Here is a 15,954-nt window from a genome sequence, read left to right as displayed (position 1 = left end):
CCACAAAAAAACTCTTTAAAAAAAGTTCTTACTCACTAGAATCTACCAGTAAGTGTGGTTTTCTTCCCAACCAAACTACCACTTCTTAATTAACCACACACAAATGGTTACCAGTTCACCAGTCCTCCAGCCACATATATCTGACAACAGAAACTTCTGAAAAAAGATCACTCACATCTATTAGTTTGTGGGGGAAAAAAATCAATGAAAGAATGTCAGAATGATTTGAAATCTTGACAATGCTTGCACTTCTGAAGGCCTTAAATCATGTTCAAAGGGTTTTAAACGCAATACTGTTAATACTTTCACTAGTAACTTGTCAAAATTGTAAAAAATTTAGCACATTTACTTTCGTAATGCATGTTTATGATCGCATTTTTCACAATTCATCTGTGTGTTATTCCAAAGACAAAATAGTAATTTTGTAGCCTAATGAAAATGTAATAACCTGCTCTTCATCTGAAATGACTTTTTTCTCTGTCGATGCCACTTGACTTATCGTTGAATATCCTGATTCACTTGAAAATCTGTCAGATTACAAAAGTAAAATTTGTTGCAAAAAGGCAATTCACTCTGGTATCAATTATTGTAGCTACATTCAAACAGTTAGATATATTATAATCTTGACTGATATATTTTGAGATAAATGCCTATTAATTGAATGTATAAAAATACTTAAACATTATATCATATTTGCTAATTACTTATAAATGAAAACTATTATAAAGTGCTTCTAGTTTTACCACGGATCGATGATGTGAGAGGGAAACATAAATCACATGTTTAAAAAAAATTTATGCTGGCCTTGGGAATATATCGAATGGGAGTAAATATGCACCATTTATGCACAGACGTATAACATTTTTAATTTCACTTGCAGGTTTTGACATTTGTATGCATTATTTAACTCTCTGGCGCTCTCTGCTGTCTTGAATAAAAAGATGGCTGGGCCTTCTCGGCTGTTTACATGATATTACGGTAATATGGTAATATAGCAATAGCGCCATCTACCTTTGACACAGGGCATTTTTTTTTTAACTTGGCAATTCGTAACCTTTATGAAAATTATAAAAAACTCAACATAAATCATGGTAAAGACTAGAAGGGATACAGCTACGGTCACTAGGCATGCGCACATCAATATTTGCATTATTGTAGGTTTAGGGTTGGGGTAGGTGTAGGCGTAAATAAAACACAATCTGCTAAGTAGCAAATGTATTTATTGTTATTTTATCGTGATATTTTGCCTGACTTCCGACCGTTGCTGTGCCCCTTCTACCATAAATTATATTGATAAGCAACAGACAGAAGAAATTAACGGAGGCAGCTGACCTGCATCGACCACAATGCAAAGTAACGGCGGGTGGCAGTGATGTCACACATGTCACAAATAACTAAAAAAATAACTAAAATGTTTTTTTTGTTGGCTGTATGCCTATTGATACTCTGTGCAAAACAAAAATGCCAATTAATTATTTTGAAATGTTACAGCTTCTAATAAAGGAACAAGACTTCCATCAAAATCCAACCTATCCATTAATCATAAACGACTGTGATTGGTTCAACTTCACCGGCTCAGAAAACAGTAACAGATACCACGTGACAAACAGTGCAACGGTCTAAAAATAATTTTATATATAACAGTTGAGGAACGTTAGTCATTTGATTAAAAATACATAATGAAGTGTTAAAATAGCAGGTTTGTTATGTAGACTGTATGTACTGTGTGGGTCTAAGTACGGTACCTGATCAATCAAACTTCTAAACGCTAAGCTCCGTCCTTTTTGAGTGACCCCTGTTTCACCCTTTCACATTAACAAATACTTTTCCTACTTTGTTTCAATAGTTGACATTTTTCTATTGTTTAACTAAAAATGATCGAAACTCAACATGATGCCACGACCCTGAACAGAAAGCTCGAAAATTATTGGCCACTCTGGCCCAATTGTAGTCGCAGCACAGAAAAGCACCTATCTGATTGGTTCCTGGTGGCGCGAAACAATCACATGGTACAGCATTTCGCGCGAAAACTTTTGCTAGAGCTCGTGTGCTTCGTGTGGTAGACGGGACGGAGAGTACATTATTGTTATAACTTTGTAATAGCAATTGATTTGAAATGGATCTTATGGAACCTGGAGCGAATCAGAATGCTGGTCAGATGTGCAAGGACGAGCTGGCGGAAAAATGCCAAAAGTTATTCCAGGCTTTTTTGGAAGAGTGAGTAAATGCGGTGTTTCTTATTGTTCTTCATGATCACTGGTTACACGATGGCCACCAGTATACGATAACAACAGTAATTCGAATAAACATTACACGCTTGTACAGTAACGTTAGTCGTATGGTTTTATGATAAACTACAGATACAGATTTATATGCAATGAACGTTTTTGGACTTGCGCACGTGACGTGAGCATGCATCATCATTTTCGATTTAATGTTAAAACAATTATATTTTGCGTGATTTGTATTAATATTACACTAATAATTTTGTGAACCGCTCCGCAGGTTTCATAATAGTGATGGAGAGGTGAAGTACCTGCGGGACGCAGAGGAATTGATCCGGCCGGAGAGAAACACACTCGTGGTCAGCTTTACCGACCTTGAGGGCTTTAATCAAGAACTGGGAACCGCCATCCAGGAGGAATTCTACAGGTGTGAAAGGAGCCATGGAAATCTAAATTGTTCTCATACATTGCTTTAGAAATTAGCCACCATATGCGGTCCCACATTTTATTAAATGTCTTTCAGTACTATTCAAAAACACATATTTAATCATATGATACAATACACTTACTGTGTAAATACCTGTCCCTTTCACTTTAAGGGATAGTTCACCCAAAAATGAACATTACCCCATGATTTACTCACCATCAAGCCATCTTAGGTGTTTATGCCATTCATACAATCAGAGTTAGATTATAAAATGTCCTGTCTAATTCATGCATTATAATGACAGTGAATCTGAGCCCAAAATTTGAAGCCGAAAAAAGTGCATCCATCCATTATAAAAGTACTCCACACGGCTCCGGGGGTTAATAAAGGCCTTCTGAAGCGAAGCGATGGGTTTGTGTAAGAAAAATATCCATATTTAAAACTTTATAAAGTAAAATATCTAGCTTCCGGCGGACCACCTTCTGTATTCAATTTATGAAGAAAGTGTAATGCTTGGATTAGCCAGGATATTTTTTAATATAACTCCGATTGTATTCGTCTGAAAGAAGAATGACATGGGCTAATTAAAATCTTTGGGTGAACTATCCCTTTAACCCATCCTTAAACGTAGCGGTGGGTGATATGACTGGAATCTTATGTCACGATTTGAGTTAATTTTATTTCATGATAACCATATATATAATTATTTTGCTTTAATCTATATTTTGCTTTAGTCTATAATATAAATTTTTTTGACAACATTGAAATTTCACAATTCTTGTCACCATTTTCAATATCACAATAAAACATACTAGTCTTAAGTAAAACAAAAATCTCAAGCTCACTGAATACAAGTAAACACTGATAAAGAAAGAACAAAGAAACTAATTACAAGCATTTAGGAAAACAGACAATACAATAGAACATACACAACTGAATTAGACCTAACTGAAAAACTTAAAGCACTAGAAATAAGAAATACTAAATAAACTGCTGGTAAAAGTAATCAAATTTATAAAAAACACTGCATAGTCTTCACTGTGTAATTGAAATATACATTTATTCTTATTCAAGTTAAAAAAGTGATTAAGTCAAGAGCAGTGAGAGTTTGATTAGCATTAATAATGACAGCAGGTCCATTTAGATGCTGTCACTTTAAGACCGACAGCACAGATCCAATACATTTGTGTGTTTTCTTTCTTAACTGTTTACGTTTACTTAAGACATAAATGACTGTTAACTTGCAAAGACATGCTCACTTTGACACACAAGTGTGTGTATTTTACCGTTCAAGCCCAATTGAGATTCTGCCTGGAATAACCTGAAGCACTCTTACGTAACCCATAATGATAAATACATTATCTCAGATATGTGGTTATTGTGCAAATGAATGTGTGTAATATGAGTATGTACTGCAAATGGACTTGCATTTGGCTTTGACAACTACATGAAGTTGAACACTTTTTTTTTACCAGCTTGAAATATATGTTTTGTTCATTATAGACTTTACCCCTTCCTGTGCCGTGCTGTGCGTAATTTTGCTCGGGATCATGGAGAAGTTCCTGTCTCCAAGGAATTCTACGTTGCCTTCCAGGATCTACCGACCAGACACAAGTAAAGAATATTATAAGATGCGATGACTGATTAATCAATTCAAACTAAAATATTGCATATTTTTTAATATTTTGAACAAATGCATCCCTTACTAATGTTCTCTTGTTGTGGGTTTCCTGCAGGATCCGTGAGTTAACCGCGGTGAAAGTTGGCTCACTCGTGCGCATCAGTGGCCAGGTTGTCCGTACTCACCCTGTTCACCCTGAGCTGGTGAGCGGGACCTTCCTGTGTTTGGACTGTCAGGGCGTGATAAAGGACGTGGAGCAGCAGTTTAAATACACCCAGCCGAGCATTTGCCGCAATCCTGTGTGCAACAACCGTAGACGCTTTCTCCTGGATACAAACAAATCCAAATTCATCGACTTCCAGAAGGTATGACAGGTGCTTTTTAAACCATACACTATTACGTTCTTAACTGTCTTGAAATGAAAGAGAAGTCACAGTGCAAAGCATGCATAGGGAAGTTAAAAAAAGGCTGTCACAGGTTCATTGGTAAGTAGGGATGTCACAAGTACCGGTACTTCGGTACCAAGTCAGTACTGAAATTTAAAAAATGTGACGATACATTTCTGTAGTACTGGTAGTACCGACTCCAGAGTATATTCGGTACCCCCAGCTGCGTTCAGTCTCTTCCATGTTTATCTAAGCGCAGGGCTCCAGACTGTAGCCGAATATATACTAGTGTCTGTGAATATTAAACTGCGAAATACTATTTAATTAGTACTCCTGCATGTTTTGTGTCTCTTTGTGAATGACTGGCGGTCGGGCGAGTCGCGGGCGGGAGCACGCACACACACAAACACACACACACGCGTGTGACACTCCCTCGCTGTCGTGTGTCACTATATGGCCCTGTCCCAAATGGCACACTTCATATGCAGTTTTGGTCTTGTGGACTTACAATGGCCGCTTCGTGCACGTGCCCACGACCGTAGGGTGTCCCATTTGTCATTTTTGGTCTAAGAAGTGTGCTCGCGAGCGCCCCCTTTGCGGTTGATATGTGCCCTCGATGCGCACTTCTTGTTGGCTCTGCAAAAATGAAGTATGCCATTTTTCTGCAACATATTTGTAAGTGACCATATACGGTAACGTGACAAGTGACATGACCATTTAGTAAAAGTAAAAACTTAAACACAATACCTCCGGCCATTTATATAAAGGACTCACAGAAGCCATATTTGAAGCAAACGGAGAATTTTCTATTTTTTAATTTTCTAAAGTCCAGAAAATAAAATAAATAAATCTGTAAATATTGAAAATAAAAAAGGTGTGTCAGTAGATATTTCTAATGCCAGTTTCTAGATATAACTTTTATTATTTATGTATTTGAACAGGAAAAGGCCTGCATGATTTGTGGAAAAAATATAATTGCGTTATATCTGATAAAAATTGCGTCTGTGATTAAAAAAAAGTATTAGCTGAACAGAATTGTATGGCTGCAGAATTATTATATTGGTTACGATTATTTTGAATGAATAATTGTTATTATTTTTATAAAATTTTTGTTGTATTATGTTATATATTATTATTATTAAGCAATAGAAAATACGACGATATTTGCAATAACAAACTACAACGATTCAATCAATTACTGATGGAGAAAAATCTTTTTTTTTCTTGTCCAAGAAGCCGTTTCATTCAGATTAGTCACAATAGGGAAGAAAAGACTATCGCAACTTCTACTTTAATCATGCAGCCCTACACAGAAATAACAGTTGCAGAAAACAATGTATCATACTCTTGAATGTTGCGCTATTCTATTGCTCTGTCAGGATGATTGAGCAGATGACATTTCGTCATACTGGCCCCAAGCCATCCTCTTTGTCAACCAATTTAGGCCATTTTTGTATCTATAATTTAGTGTTGTATGTTTATGTTGACGTTTACTTACCTTGATACCAGGTACGTATCCAGGAGACACAGGCTGAGCTGCCACGAGGCTCCATTCCTCGTAGTTTGGAGGTGATTCTGCGGGCTGAGGCTGTGGAGTCGGCACAGGCCGGTGATAAATGTGACTTCATTGGCTCCCTCATCGTTGTGCCTGATGTATCTCAGCTGTCCACACCAGGTATACACCTCTCATCCAGTCAGGCATCACTGATGACAATACAGTGCTTTTAAATCTTAGCATCATGCGATTATGTTTGTTTCAGGTGTGCGTGCTGAGACCAGCTCGCGTGCGGCTGGTGTGCAGGGTTACGAGAACGAGGGTCTCCGTGGGCTTAAAGCGCTGGGCGTCAGAGAACTTTCCTACAAACTTGCTTTCTTGGCATGCCATGTATCCCCCACCAATCCCAGAGTAAGAGTCAAGCCCAACATTTCGACATGGATGTCTCATTTTCTATAATTTACCATTATTTTAATGTGCTGTCTCTGTTTGTAGTTTGGCGGTAAGGAGATCCGGGATGAAGAGCAGACGGCAGAGAGCATCAAGAAACAGATGTCGGTACAGGAGTGGGAGAAGGTGTTTGAGATGAGTCAAGATAAAAACCTCTATCACAACCTCTGCACCAGCCTCTACCCTACAATTCACGGTTAGTCACTATGACTGTCTTATTCTAAGTTGGGCACAAACACAAATTGACTATCAAAATGTGAGGATTGTTCATCATTCTATTTATACTATGGTCTGAATGAATACTCGATCCTGACTGGCTGGAAGATGTGCATTAAAGCCTTTTAATGCACAGGTCTTTCCAGTTAGTTTAATCTGCATTCTATATTAAGTCGCTGTTTTCATTTAAGCACACATTATATTTATACATTATATTTCTCAGCGATGAGGAGATAGAATTGTTTTTGAAGTAATTAAACTCACAGCTTCATTGTTAGTAGAGAGATGCTGCAATTCATAATCAAATAAATAATTAATTCAAAAAAATTTAATCTTGTGCACTACTTTATCTCTGTGTCTGATTTAAAGTAGGCAGAATGCTAGATCTAATGATCCGTAACTGATAAAAAAAAACCTCTAATTTTGACCCTTTTGGTCAAATATTGCACTGCAAACATCAATAACAGCTTTGAGTTGTCAATGCTGGCAAGTGACCATGGTATAAGCGGGATAATCCACGGCTAGCTGTGCATAAAACGTTTTGAATGCAGTCCGCTTCACAATGGGTGTACAGCTTTAAAGCGTAACTAAACCCTAAACCAACTTTTTTTAGTTAATGATCTGTAATACTGGGGCTTTATTAATGCTGTTCATTGATTCGAGTAAATGTTTTGACATTTGAGTATAAAGTGTTTTAATTCTATAAAATATGGTGTAAAACCGCCAAAGTGCTGCCCTCTTAAGGTTGAACTGTGGCTACTGCAGTTGAATTTTCCTATTGGACGTTGTGGTACATCGTGACGTAGGATGGTACCTCCAACGGCTCACTATCCGCGCCCCTGGCACGAGCTCACCACGCCCTCAGAAATGTTTCCCCCAATCACACGATGAGAACGGCTTCACTCCAGTATGAACTGTCATGTTACATGAAGTAAACATTATGAATGAAACTCACTTGACACTTGCTTTAACATTGTATTGAAGAAAATACGGTTAAATAATGCAGTTGTCAGTACACGTCAGGCTTTTCTTGCGATATTATTGCCGCCCGTCATGTGTACAGATAATTTTCATACATGAGACGCGCTTTCAAACCCTGACACGCAAGTGGTTGCCGCGGACGCAGATAGATTAGGTCAGTTCTCTTGCGCGGCTGCTTCACTAGCATCGTCGGCATCGGGAGTTAACGCAGTTTGAGCAGCGGCTCGCATTGATAAGGCTCCGGGTTTGTGTCTGTTACAGACAATCCACCCTCCTCCACTTCAGGTGAAGGTAGGAGAAATGACCGCTCTGTTGCAAAGCTGGCGTCACTCCAGTCATTCTCCATCTTTGCGACTCGCGAGTCTGACAGCTGTCAATCAATCCGTCACTGCGGGTCTCAGGTGCACGCCCTCCGCTCAGCCCCGCCCTCGGTTCGTCCCCTCTGTGTCCGCCGGGCTCTGCCCACTTTTCCAGCATTTTTTGAAAATTGCCAGTGGGTGGAGTTAAGCTCTGAGCAGGGGTTTAGTTACCCTTTAATGCACAGCTAGTTGTGGATTATCCCTTACATATATTGTTGGTCAACCAATAGTGATTTCATTTATTCACTGTAAATGACATATACTCATCCTTATATTGTTCCAAACCCCTGAGAGACTTCTAGCCTGGCTCCGCCCTCCTACGTACTTCCGCTCAATTTTCATTTTCCTTCAGTACTCCGTCTGGGACTGCGGTATATTCTTAGGGTTTCTCCGAACAAATTTTTACCGGTCCAATCAGCGAACAGAGGGAGTGGCTGAGAACGATGACGTTGATGTTGTGTGCTAGTTTGAGTTGTAGTTCCGTAATGGTGGCAGACTCGGCGGAGAAAGATGCGAGCGAAGCCATTAATTCCGTTTTTTTCAGTCACAAGATGGCACCAGACAGTCAACGACAGCGGATTGACACATTAAGCATACAAGTAGTGCCGGTGAAGATAACTCGTAGTACCCACCCGGATGAGCAGTTATTCACTTTGGTGGTTGTTATCTGGGAATAACATACCGCTGGAATGCGCGATTGACCAATCAGAATCAAGTATTGTAATAAGATAATATAATTAACAGCACAAATGAATGGCTGTCACTGAAACACAGTCTTGAGATTTGTTGGCCTGGCCGACATGTATCTATCATTTGTATACATCTCTAATAGCATTCTATGCGAATCATTCCACACAATATATTGGATAATATCAAGATGGTTTACGTTATTCATGTGTTCTCAGGTAATGACGAGGTGAAGCGGGGAATTTTGCTCATGCTGTTTGGAGGTGTTCCTAAAACCACCATGGAGGGCACATCTCTGAGAGGAGACATCAATGTGTGCATCGTTGGAGATCCCAGCACAGCCAAGAGCCAGTTCCTTAAGTGAGACTTGTTCAGCTTCTAAACCACATGAACCCTGTAATGGGATTAATTATATATTAATGTAATTACTCTAGAACAGGTTCAAAATATAAAGGGTATAAAGGAAACATACTGACATTTCAGTTAGTTTTTATATTTTTGCCTGAAATGTGTATTAAAAAGTAGAATACCTATTAGTTCTCATGGTTTGGCTGTTCTTCAGGCATGTTGAGGAGTTCAGTCCACGGGCGGTCTACACCAGCGGTAAAGCCTCCAGCGCTGCCGGTCTCACAGCTGCTGTGGTGAGAGACGAGGAATCACACGAGTTTGTCATTGAAGCCGGAGCACTCATGCTGGCTGACAATGTGAGTTCAACTTTTACAAATGATTTATTTATGTAAAACATCTGTGATTTGATATTCATAATATTTGTTGTCCATAGGGTGTTTGCTGCATTGATGAGTTTGATAAGATGGAAACGAGAGATCAAGTGGCCATACACGAGGCCATGGAGCAGCAGACCATTTCCATCACCAAAGCAGGGGTCAAGGTAGGGGTCAAAGATCAAAATGTGTATTTACAGTACAGTTTAGCTTAGACGAACTTGCTGCCTTTGTGACATGCTTCCACCACCAATTTATAATTAGGAATGGATTAAAACCTTTAGTCCAATTGCGTCCTTTGTTTTTTTTATATAATCAAATTGGTATGCAAGTCATTTCAACTAATTTTGGCCTAGTCCACATGTACATATATCAAGCGCTGTCAAGAGCATGCCAAACCAACAGGTGGCAATATAACCCTTACAAAGACCTAACCGTAAAGCCATGTTGGCCAATCCGAAGCCTGGAAAAAAGTTTTATTGCTGGTTATTGCCGGTTTTGACGTAACAAGCCAAAATCTCCGGTTTCACTGTCCACACGACAACACTGCAACTGGAGTTTCTAAAATCTTCACCCTAGCAAGAGTTTGGGTTCAGTGACTAGAAAAAATATGGACGTAGTGTCCGTGACATCACCCATAGGATTCTGAAGAGTAGTTTTGATGCGTAAAGTCGGGTCGAGCTGGCCGTTGCCATCTTGGCAGCGCGTCATCGCACCTCACTCCCGGATAATAGAAAATGGGCAGAAAGGCGGGACGTGGGCGGAGCTGAGGTGACGCGAAGACTAACAGACAGCAGATAAATGGCTATCCACCTGTCACTCAAAGTGGCCACACCCTTAAAGGGTTAGTTCACCCAAAAATGAAAATTCTGTCATTAATTACTCACCCTCATGTCGTTCGACACCCGTAAGACCTCCGTTCATATTCGGAACACAAATGAAGATATTTTTGTTGAAAGCTGATGGCCGAGAAAGGCTTCAGATAGGCCTCCATTGGCATTCAGTACATTTACACTCCCAAGACCCATGAAAGGCACTTAAAACGTCGTTACAAAGTCCATCTCACCACAGTGGCTCTACAATAATTTTACGATGCGACGACAATAGTTTTTGTGCGCAAAAGAAAAATCTAAATAACACCTTTATCCAACTTGTTCTTGTCTTCCGTGTGTGCCTCCACGACGCATGCGCGAGAATATGACGTAGCGCCGGCGTTCGGGAATCCATGAAATGCGCACTTTAACCCGATTTTGAGAACTACGCCGAGACCTAAAGCACGATCAATGTAGAATTCAACAGCTTAGATATGCGCGTCTTCCTCTGCTTGTAAACAAATCGCTTCTGGGTCATGTGTCCGAACGCCGGATCTGCGTCATATTCTCGCGCATGCGTCGTGGAGGCACAGACGGAAGACAAGAACAAGTTGGATAAAGGTGTTATTTTGATTTTTTTGGCGCACAAAAACTATTGTCGTCGCATCGTAAAATTATTGTAGAGTCACTGTGGTGAGATGGACTTTGTAACAACGTTTTAAGTGCCTTTTATGGGTCTTGGGAGTGTAAATGTACTGAATGCCAATGGAGGCCTATCTGAAGCCTTTCTCAGCCATCAGCTTTCAACAAAAATATCTTCATTTGTGTTCCGAATATGAACGGAGGTCTTACGGGTGTCTAACGACATGAGGGTGAGTAATTAATGACAGAATTTTCATTTTTGGGTGAACTAACCCTTTAATTATGCAGAACTTTAAGGCTTTATATAATGCAAACGAATGAGTTATAAAAAAATTCACCCTCGTCACAGTTGTCATGAAGGTCAAAATTAGCCATATAGACCAAAACCACAATTTGTACCAGACTGTTAACATGTTTTTTTCTGCTGTGAATTTGGGCACTCTAACATGGGGCTCAATGAGATTCTGCTCTCTTCTGGAGCCTGTCCCTAGCGGCCAGTCGATGAATTGCAGGTTAAGTCACTTCCGTATTGGCTTCAAGAGAAACTGCAGGAGGTTGCCGCTTGATATGGACAAACGGCCAAACTGCATAGAAAAAGCTGCATAGAAAAAGCTGGAGTTCTGAAAATACCCGTTTTCGTGTGGACAGGGCCTCAGGTCATTTAAATTATCTTAAAGGGCTAGTTCCCTTTCAAAAATGAAAATCCAGTCATTAATTACTCACCCTTTTGTCGTTCCAAACCCATAAGACCTTCGTTCTTCTTCGGAACACAAATTAAGATATTTAGCTTTCTGACCCCTCCATAGACAGCAATTAATTAACACTTTTTTCAAGGCCCAGAAAGTTAGTAAAACATTGTTGATATCATCCATGTGACTCCAGTGGTTTAACCTTAATTTTATGAAGCGTCGAGAATACTTTTTGTGCGCAAAAAACAAACAAAAATAACTTTATTCAACAACGTCACCCCTAGCTACTTGTTCCATAAGAGACTATTTTTTCGAATTGTAGGCCACTCTGAATGCTCGCACATCCATCTTGGCTGCGGCGAACCCAGTGAGCGGGCGTTACGACCGCTCCAAATCTCTCAAGCAGAACATCAACCTGACAGCACCCATCATGTCACGATTTGATCTCTTCTTCATCCTGGTGGACGACTGCAATGAGGTATGAGCATGTTTGTTCTGAACAACAGTGCAACAGAGTATGAAGATGTTTGTGGATACAACAGGATGCTGTTATACCGTTAGTAAATGTTTCTCTGTTTCTCTTCAGGTCACTGATTATGCCATAGCCAGGCGTATAGTGGATCTCCACTGCAGGATTGAGAACTCTGTCGAGCGCGTCTACAGTCTAGATGAGATTCGCAGATATCTGCTGTTTGCTCGCCAGTTCAAGCCAAAGGTGAGTGACAGGAAGACTCATCTTCATTCTTTCTGATGTTGCCTAAAATAGAGAACAGCCACAAAATATTGAGAAAATAATTCTGAATACTAAGGCTGGGTGGAAAATATTGATTTCTTGATTTTAATTGATTCTCATTTTGATGAGCCGTTATCGATTCTTACAACTATTCACATTCAAACAAGCCATTTGACTGTATTCTCCATTAAACCACTAGATGGCACAACAATTCAGCTCAGCACTTTTCCACGCAACCGCTTTTGATCCTTGACGCGTTCGCAACGCAAAGTTGATACTGCACTAATTTGATCTAGCTATATATGGGACGTTATAACCGTTAACCAACAAGAAATTTAACCAAAAATACACTATAAATATATATACATTTTTTATGTTTTTGAGAGAAATAAAAACAGGTACACGCTGACACGCTGCCTTGTGTGCAATTTAAATGCATAAATGCAGTAAGTTGCTCATTTTAACCTTTAACCGACAGGGTTCCCTATATAGTGCACAGCATTAGAGTTTTTTTTCTTTGAGGAAAATGTACGTACTGTACCTGATATATCCAGTATATCCAAATTAATGGATATTGAAATGAGTTGAATCGAGATCAGAATTTAATTGAATCACAAGCTTGTGTATCAAAATTTAATTGTGAAATTTGTGTCGATGCCCAGCACTACTGAATATCAGGTGTAAATAGGGCCCGAAGTCAGCTATTTATTAATTACGTCTCAATCTGTGTGTGCTTGATATCAGATCTCAAAGGAGTCTGAGGAATTCATCGTGGAGCAGTACAAGCGCCTGAGACAGCGGGACGGCTCTGGAGTCACTAAATCAGCCTGGAGGATCACAGTTCGCCAGTTGGAAAGCTTAATCCGTCTTTCTGAGAGCATGGCCAGGATGCACTGCTGTGATGAGGTGGGAACGAAAAAAAGGCGGGAACGTGATTTTGGTTACCCAAAATTATTTTGGGTAGCTAATATCTAAATTGAATATCAATATTAGTTCAAATGTTTCTATGTCTTCCTGTTTCTATTTTTTTAGGTTCAGCCTAAGCATGTCAAGGAGGCTTTCAGGCTGCTGAACAAGTCCATTATTCGGGTCGAGACTCCTGATATTAATCTGGATCAGGAGGAAGAGGAGGCTATGGAGGAGGAAGACGACAATCAGATGAATGGTACAGTACAGCAGTGTTAATTTTGACAGCAAATTTTGATTTAGTTTTAGTCATAGTCTTTTGACTAAAATGCCATTTAGTTTTAGTCATATTTTAGTCACCTGAATTGTTTTTGGTTTTATCTTATATCATAATATTTTAGTCGACTAAATCTACAGTAGATTTAGTCTCCTAAAATCTAAATAGTTTAGTTAAATTGTAATACATTAAGCATTTAAGCCTTACATAACCGACTGTCACTTGAACTGACATTTTGACATCCTTTTGTTTTTTACATAAAAAATAAAAGAAAGAGAGCTCAATTCACTTTTTTGTTAGTTTTTTAAAAACAGCTATATAGTTTTTTACAAAAACTAAGAAAAAAACCCCCACATTAAACCATAGATATATATTAGAAGCGTTCCAATGGGCGGATATACGCACGCCTAGCGTATTGGAGCGGTCAAAGCCAGTCCATGAACAGTCCCGCTGGCCGTCTTGGTGCCTTAAGCATAATTACTTTATGATGCCCGCAGCAGCACTGCCATGAACATTCGAGAGCAAGTTGCCCGTGCATCTGCAACTATAGTTAGACACATGTAGGAATGTCTATATCTGCAATAGACTTCAGCAGATGATTTTGCTAAACTAACACAATACAACAAGATGACGGTGTCAGCTAATAAGACATTAAAAAGTTACCGTAGTATAAAAACCTGTAATATTGAAATAATACATATAAAAACGCAAACAAAGACATTCTCACATGTGAAAGGTTATCCCATTTCGTCTGGAATTTAAATCTTGGCGGTTTCACAACCCGAAGCTGTGCAATGTTTTGGGATACGTTCAGACTGTCAGTCCAAATCCGATTTTTGTGCATTGAAATCCGATCAGATTTAGCAAGTCTGAATGGCCAAAAATCACATGAAACGTGTCTGTTTTTGCCTTATGCCTACCAATGCAACGTCATTGCCATAGAAACCAATGCAGATATTCGAAACACGGAAGAGCTGCATGGACACACAAACCGGATCTGAACAGTTGCGAAACAGTGTGGACATCAATAATTAGAACAGATTTGGACTGACAGTGTGAACGTAGCCGTTGATTCTTACTGTGAGTAATGAAACACTCACCGTTCCAGGATGGCTGGAGCGCCGTCGTGTCTGGAACAGTCAAATGTGGCATCTACATATACATATCTATGCATTAAACTGCCATCATATTTTTGAGTTGAGTTCATCTTACTGATAACCACTGTTCTAAACACTTGTCTTTGTTTTCTCGCTCCTTTTAGGCCATGATGCACCTAACGGTGTGAATGAAGCCGTTAACGGAGAAGTAAACGGTCACGAGCACACAAATGGTATTAACGGTCACGGGGTCAACGGAGAAAGTGCTAAACCCTCGCTGCGACTATCGTTTGCGGAGTATAAGCGCATTTCAAACCTGGTGGTGCTGCATCTGCGTCATGCCGAGGAAGGTGAGCACCCTGTACAAGACCTCAAACTGTCATTTTAGCAATTATTATGCACTTTTATCACAGACTACAACATGACAAGCTCAGACAAAACACAGCCCGGAGGAATCTAATTTGCATTGTGCTATTTCTCCTAGTCGAGGACGAGTCTGCACTTAAGAAGAGTGAAGTAGTGAACTGGTACCTGAAGGAAATCGAATCAGAGATTGATTCAGAAATGGAACTCATCAATAAGAAGACAATGATCGAGAAAGTTATCTACAGACTGGTTCACTACGTAAGGAAACGGTTTCATGTGATATAAATCTTTTTTATTCTTTATTCTGTGGCGGAAACAAGTGGGATGGACACAGCATGAAAAGTGTTTTAACAAAATGTTTTATTTTAATTTTTATCAGGATTATATTCTGATTGAGCTGACACAGTCGGGTCTGAAAGGGTCAGCCGAGTCCAGTAGAACAGAGTCCCAGGAGGAAGATGTTACTCTGGTCGTCAACCCCAACTACACATTCGATGACTAGACCTTCTGCTGTATTAACTCCAAATAAGGGCTTTGATGATATGTGTTCAGGAAGCAGCCCTCTTCAGTCTCTTATCTCTTTGTAAATTGGTTGTTTTCTGGTTTTAGGATGGGTATATCCATCATCATTTTTAAGAGGATTTATGACCTTGCAAAAAAGCAAAAAAAGTATTCATTTTGTAAATATGTTTCTTGTTTTTACTGTTCTAGTGTTTTAGAATATTTTAGAATGTTAGTAAAGGACAGACAATGCATAAATTGTTTTGCATATACAGTTTATCATGTTTTGTTAGAAGTGCTGTCAAAGTATAACATCAAAATAACTTGTTCATTATGCAATAAATAAAATTGTTTATTTGGGG

At 39.3% G+C, this 15,954-nt stretch overlaps 1 protein-coding gene across 1 annotated transcript; it reads left to right on the top strand.

Annotated features, from left to right (window-relative positions):
- Nucleotides 1-2,014: 2,014 nt before the first annotated feature.
- On the top strand, nt 2,015-15,954 carry mcm6 (minichromosome maintenance complex component 6). The gene is made up of 17 exons (XM_079841541.1): nt 2,015-2,217; nt 2,506-2,652; nt 4,156-4,266; nt 4,389-4,638; nt 6,169-6,334; nt 6,420-6,565; nt 6,650-6,800; nt 9,066-9,207; nt 9,410-9,551; nt 9,629-9,736; nt 12,035-12,190; nt 12,299-12,427; nt 13,190-13,351; nt 13,478-13,610; nt 14,890-15,075; nt 15,210-15,349; nt 15,471-15,954. Exons 1-17 carry the CDS (start codon nt 2,117-2,119, stop codon nt 15,591-15,593), a joined length of 2,493 nt encoding a protein of 830 aa, XP_079697667.1. The 5' UTR covers nt 2,015-2,116; the 3' UTR covers nt 15,594-15,954.

This window comes from Gobio gobio (assembly GCF_949357685.1).
Source record: "Gobio gobio genome assembly, chromosome: 17".
Classification (NCBI taxonomy): Eukaryota; Metazoa; Chordata; class Actinopteri; order Cypriniformes; family Gobionidae; genus Gobio; species Gobio gobio.
Note: the sequence above shows the minus strand (reverse complement) of the source record. Positions and strands in the feature narration are given on the sequence as shown.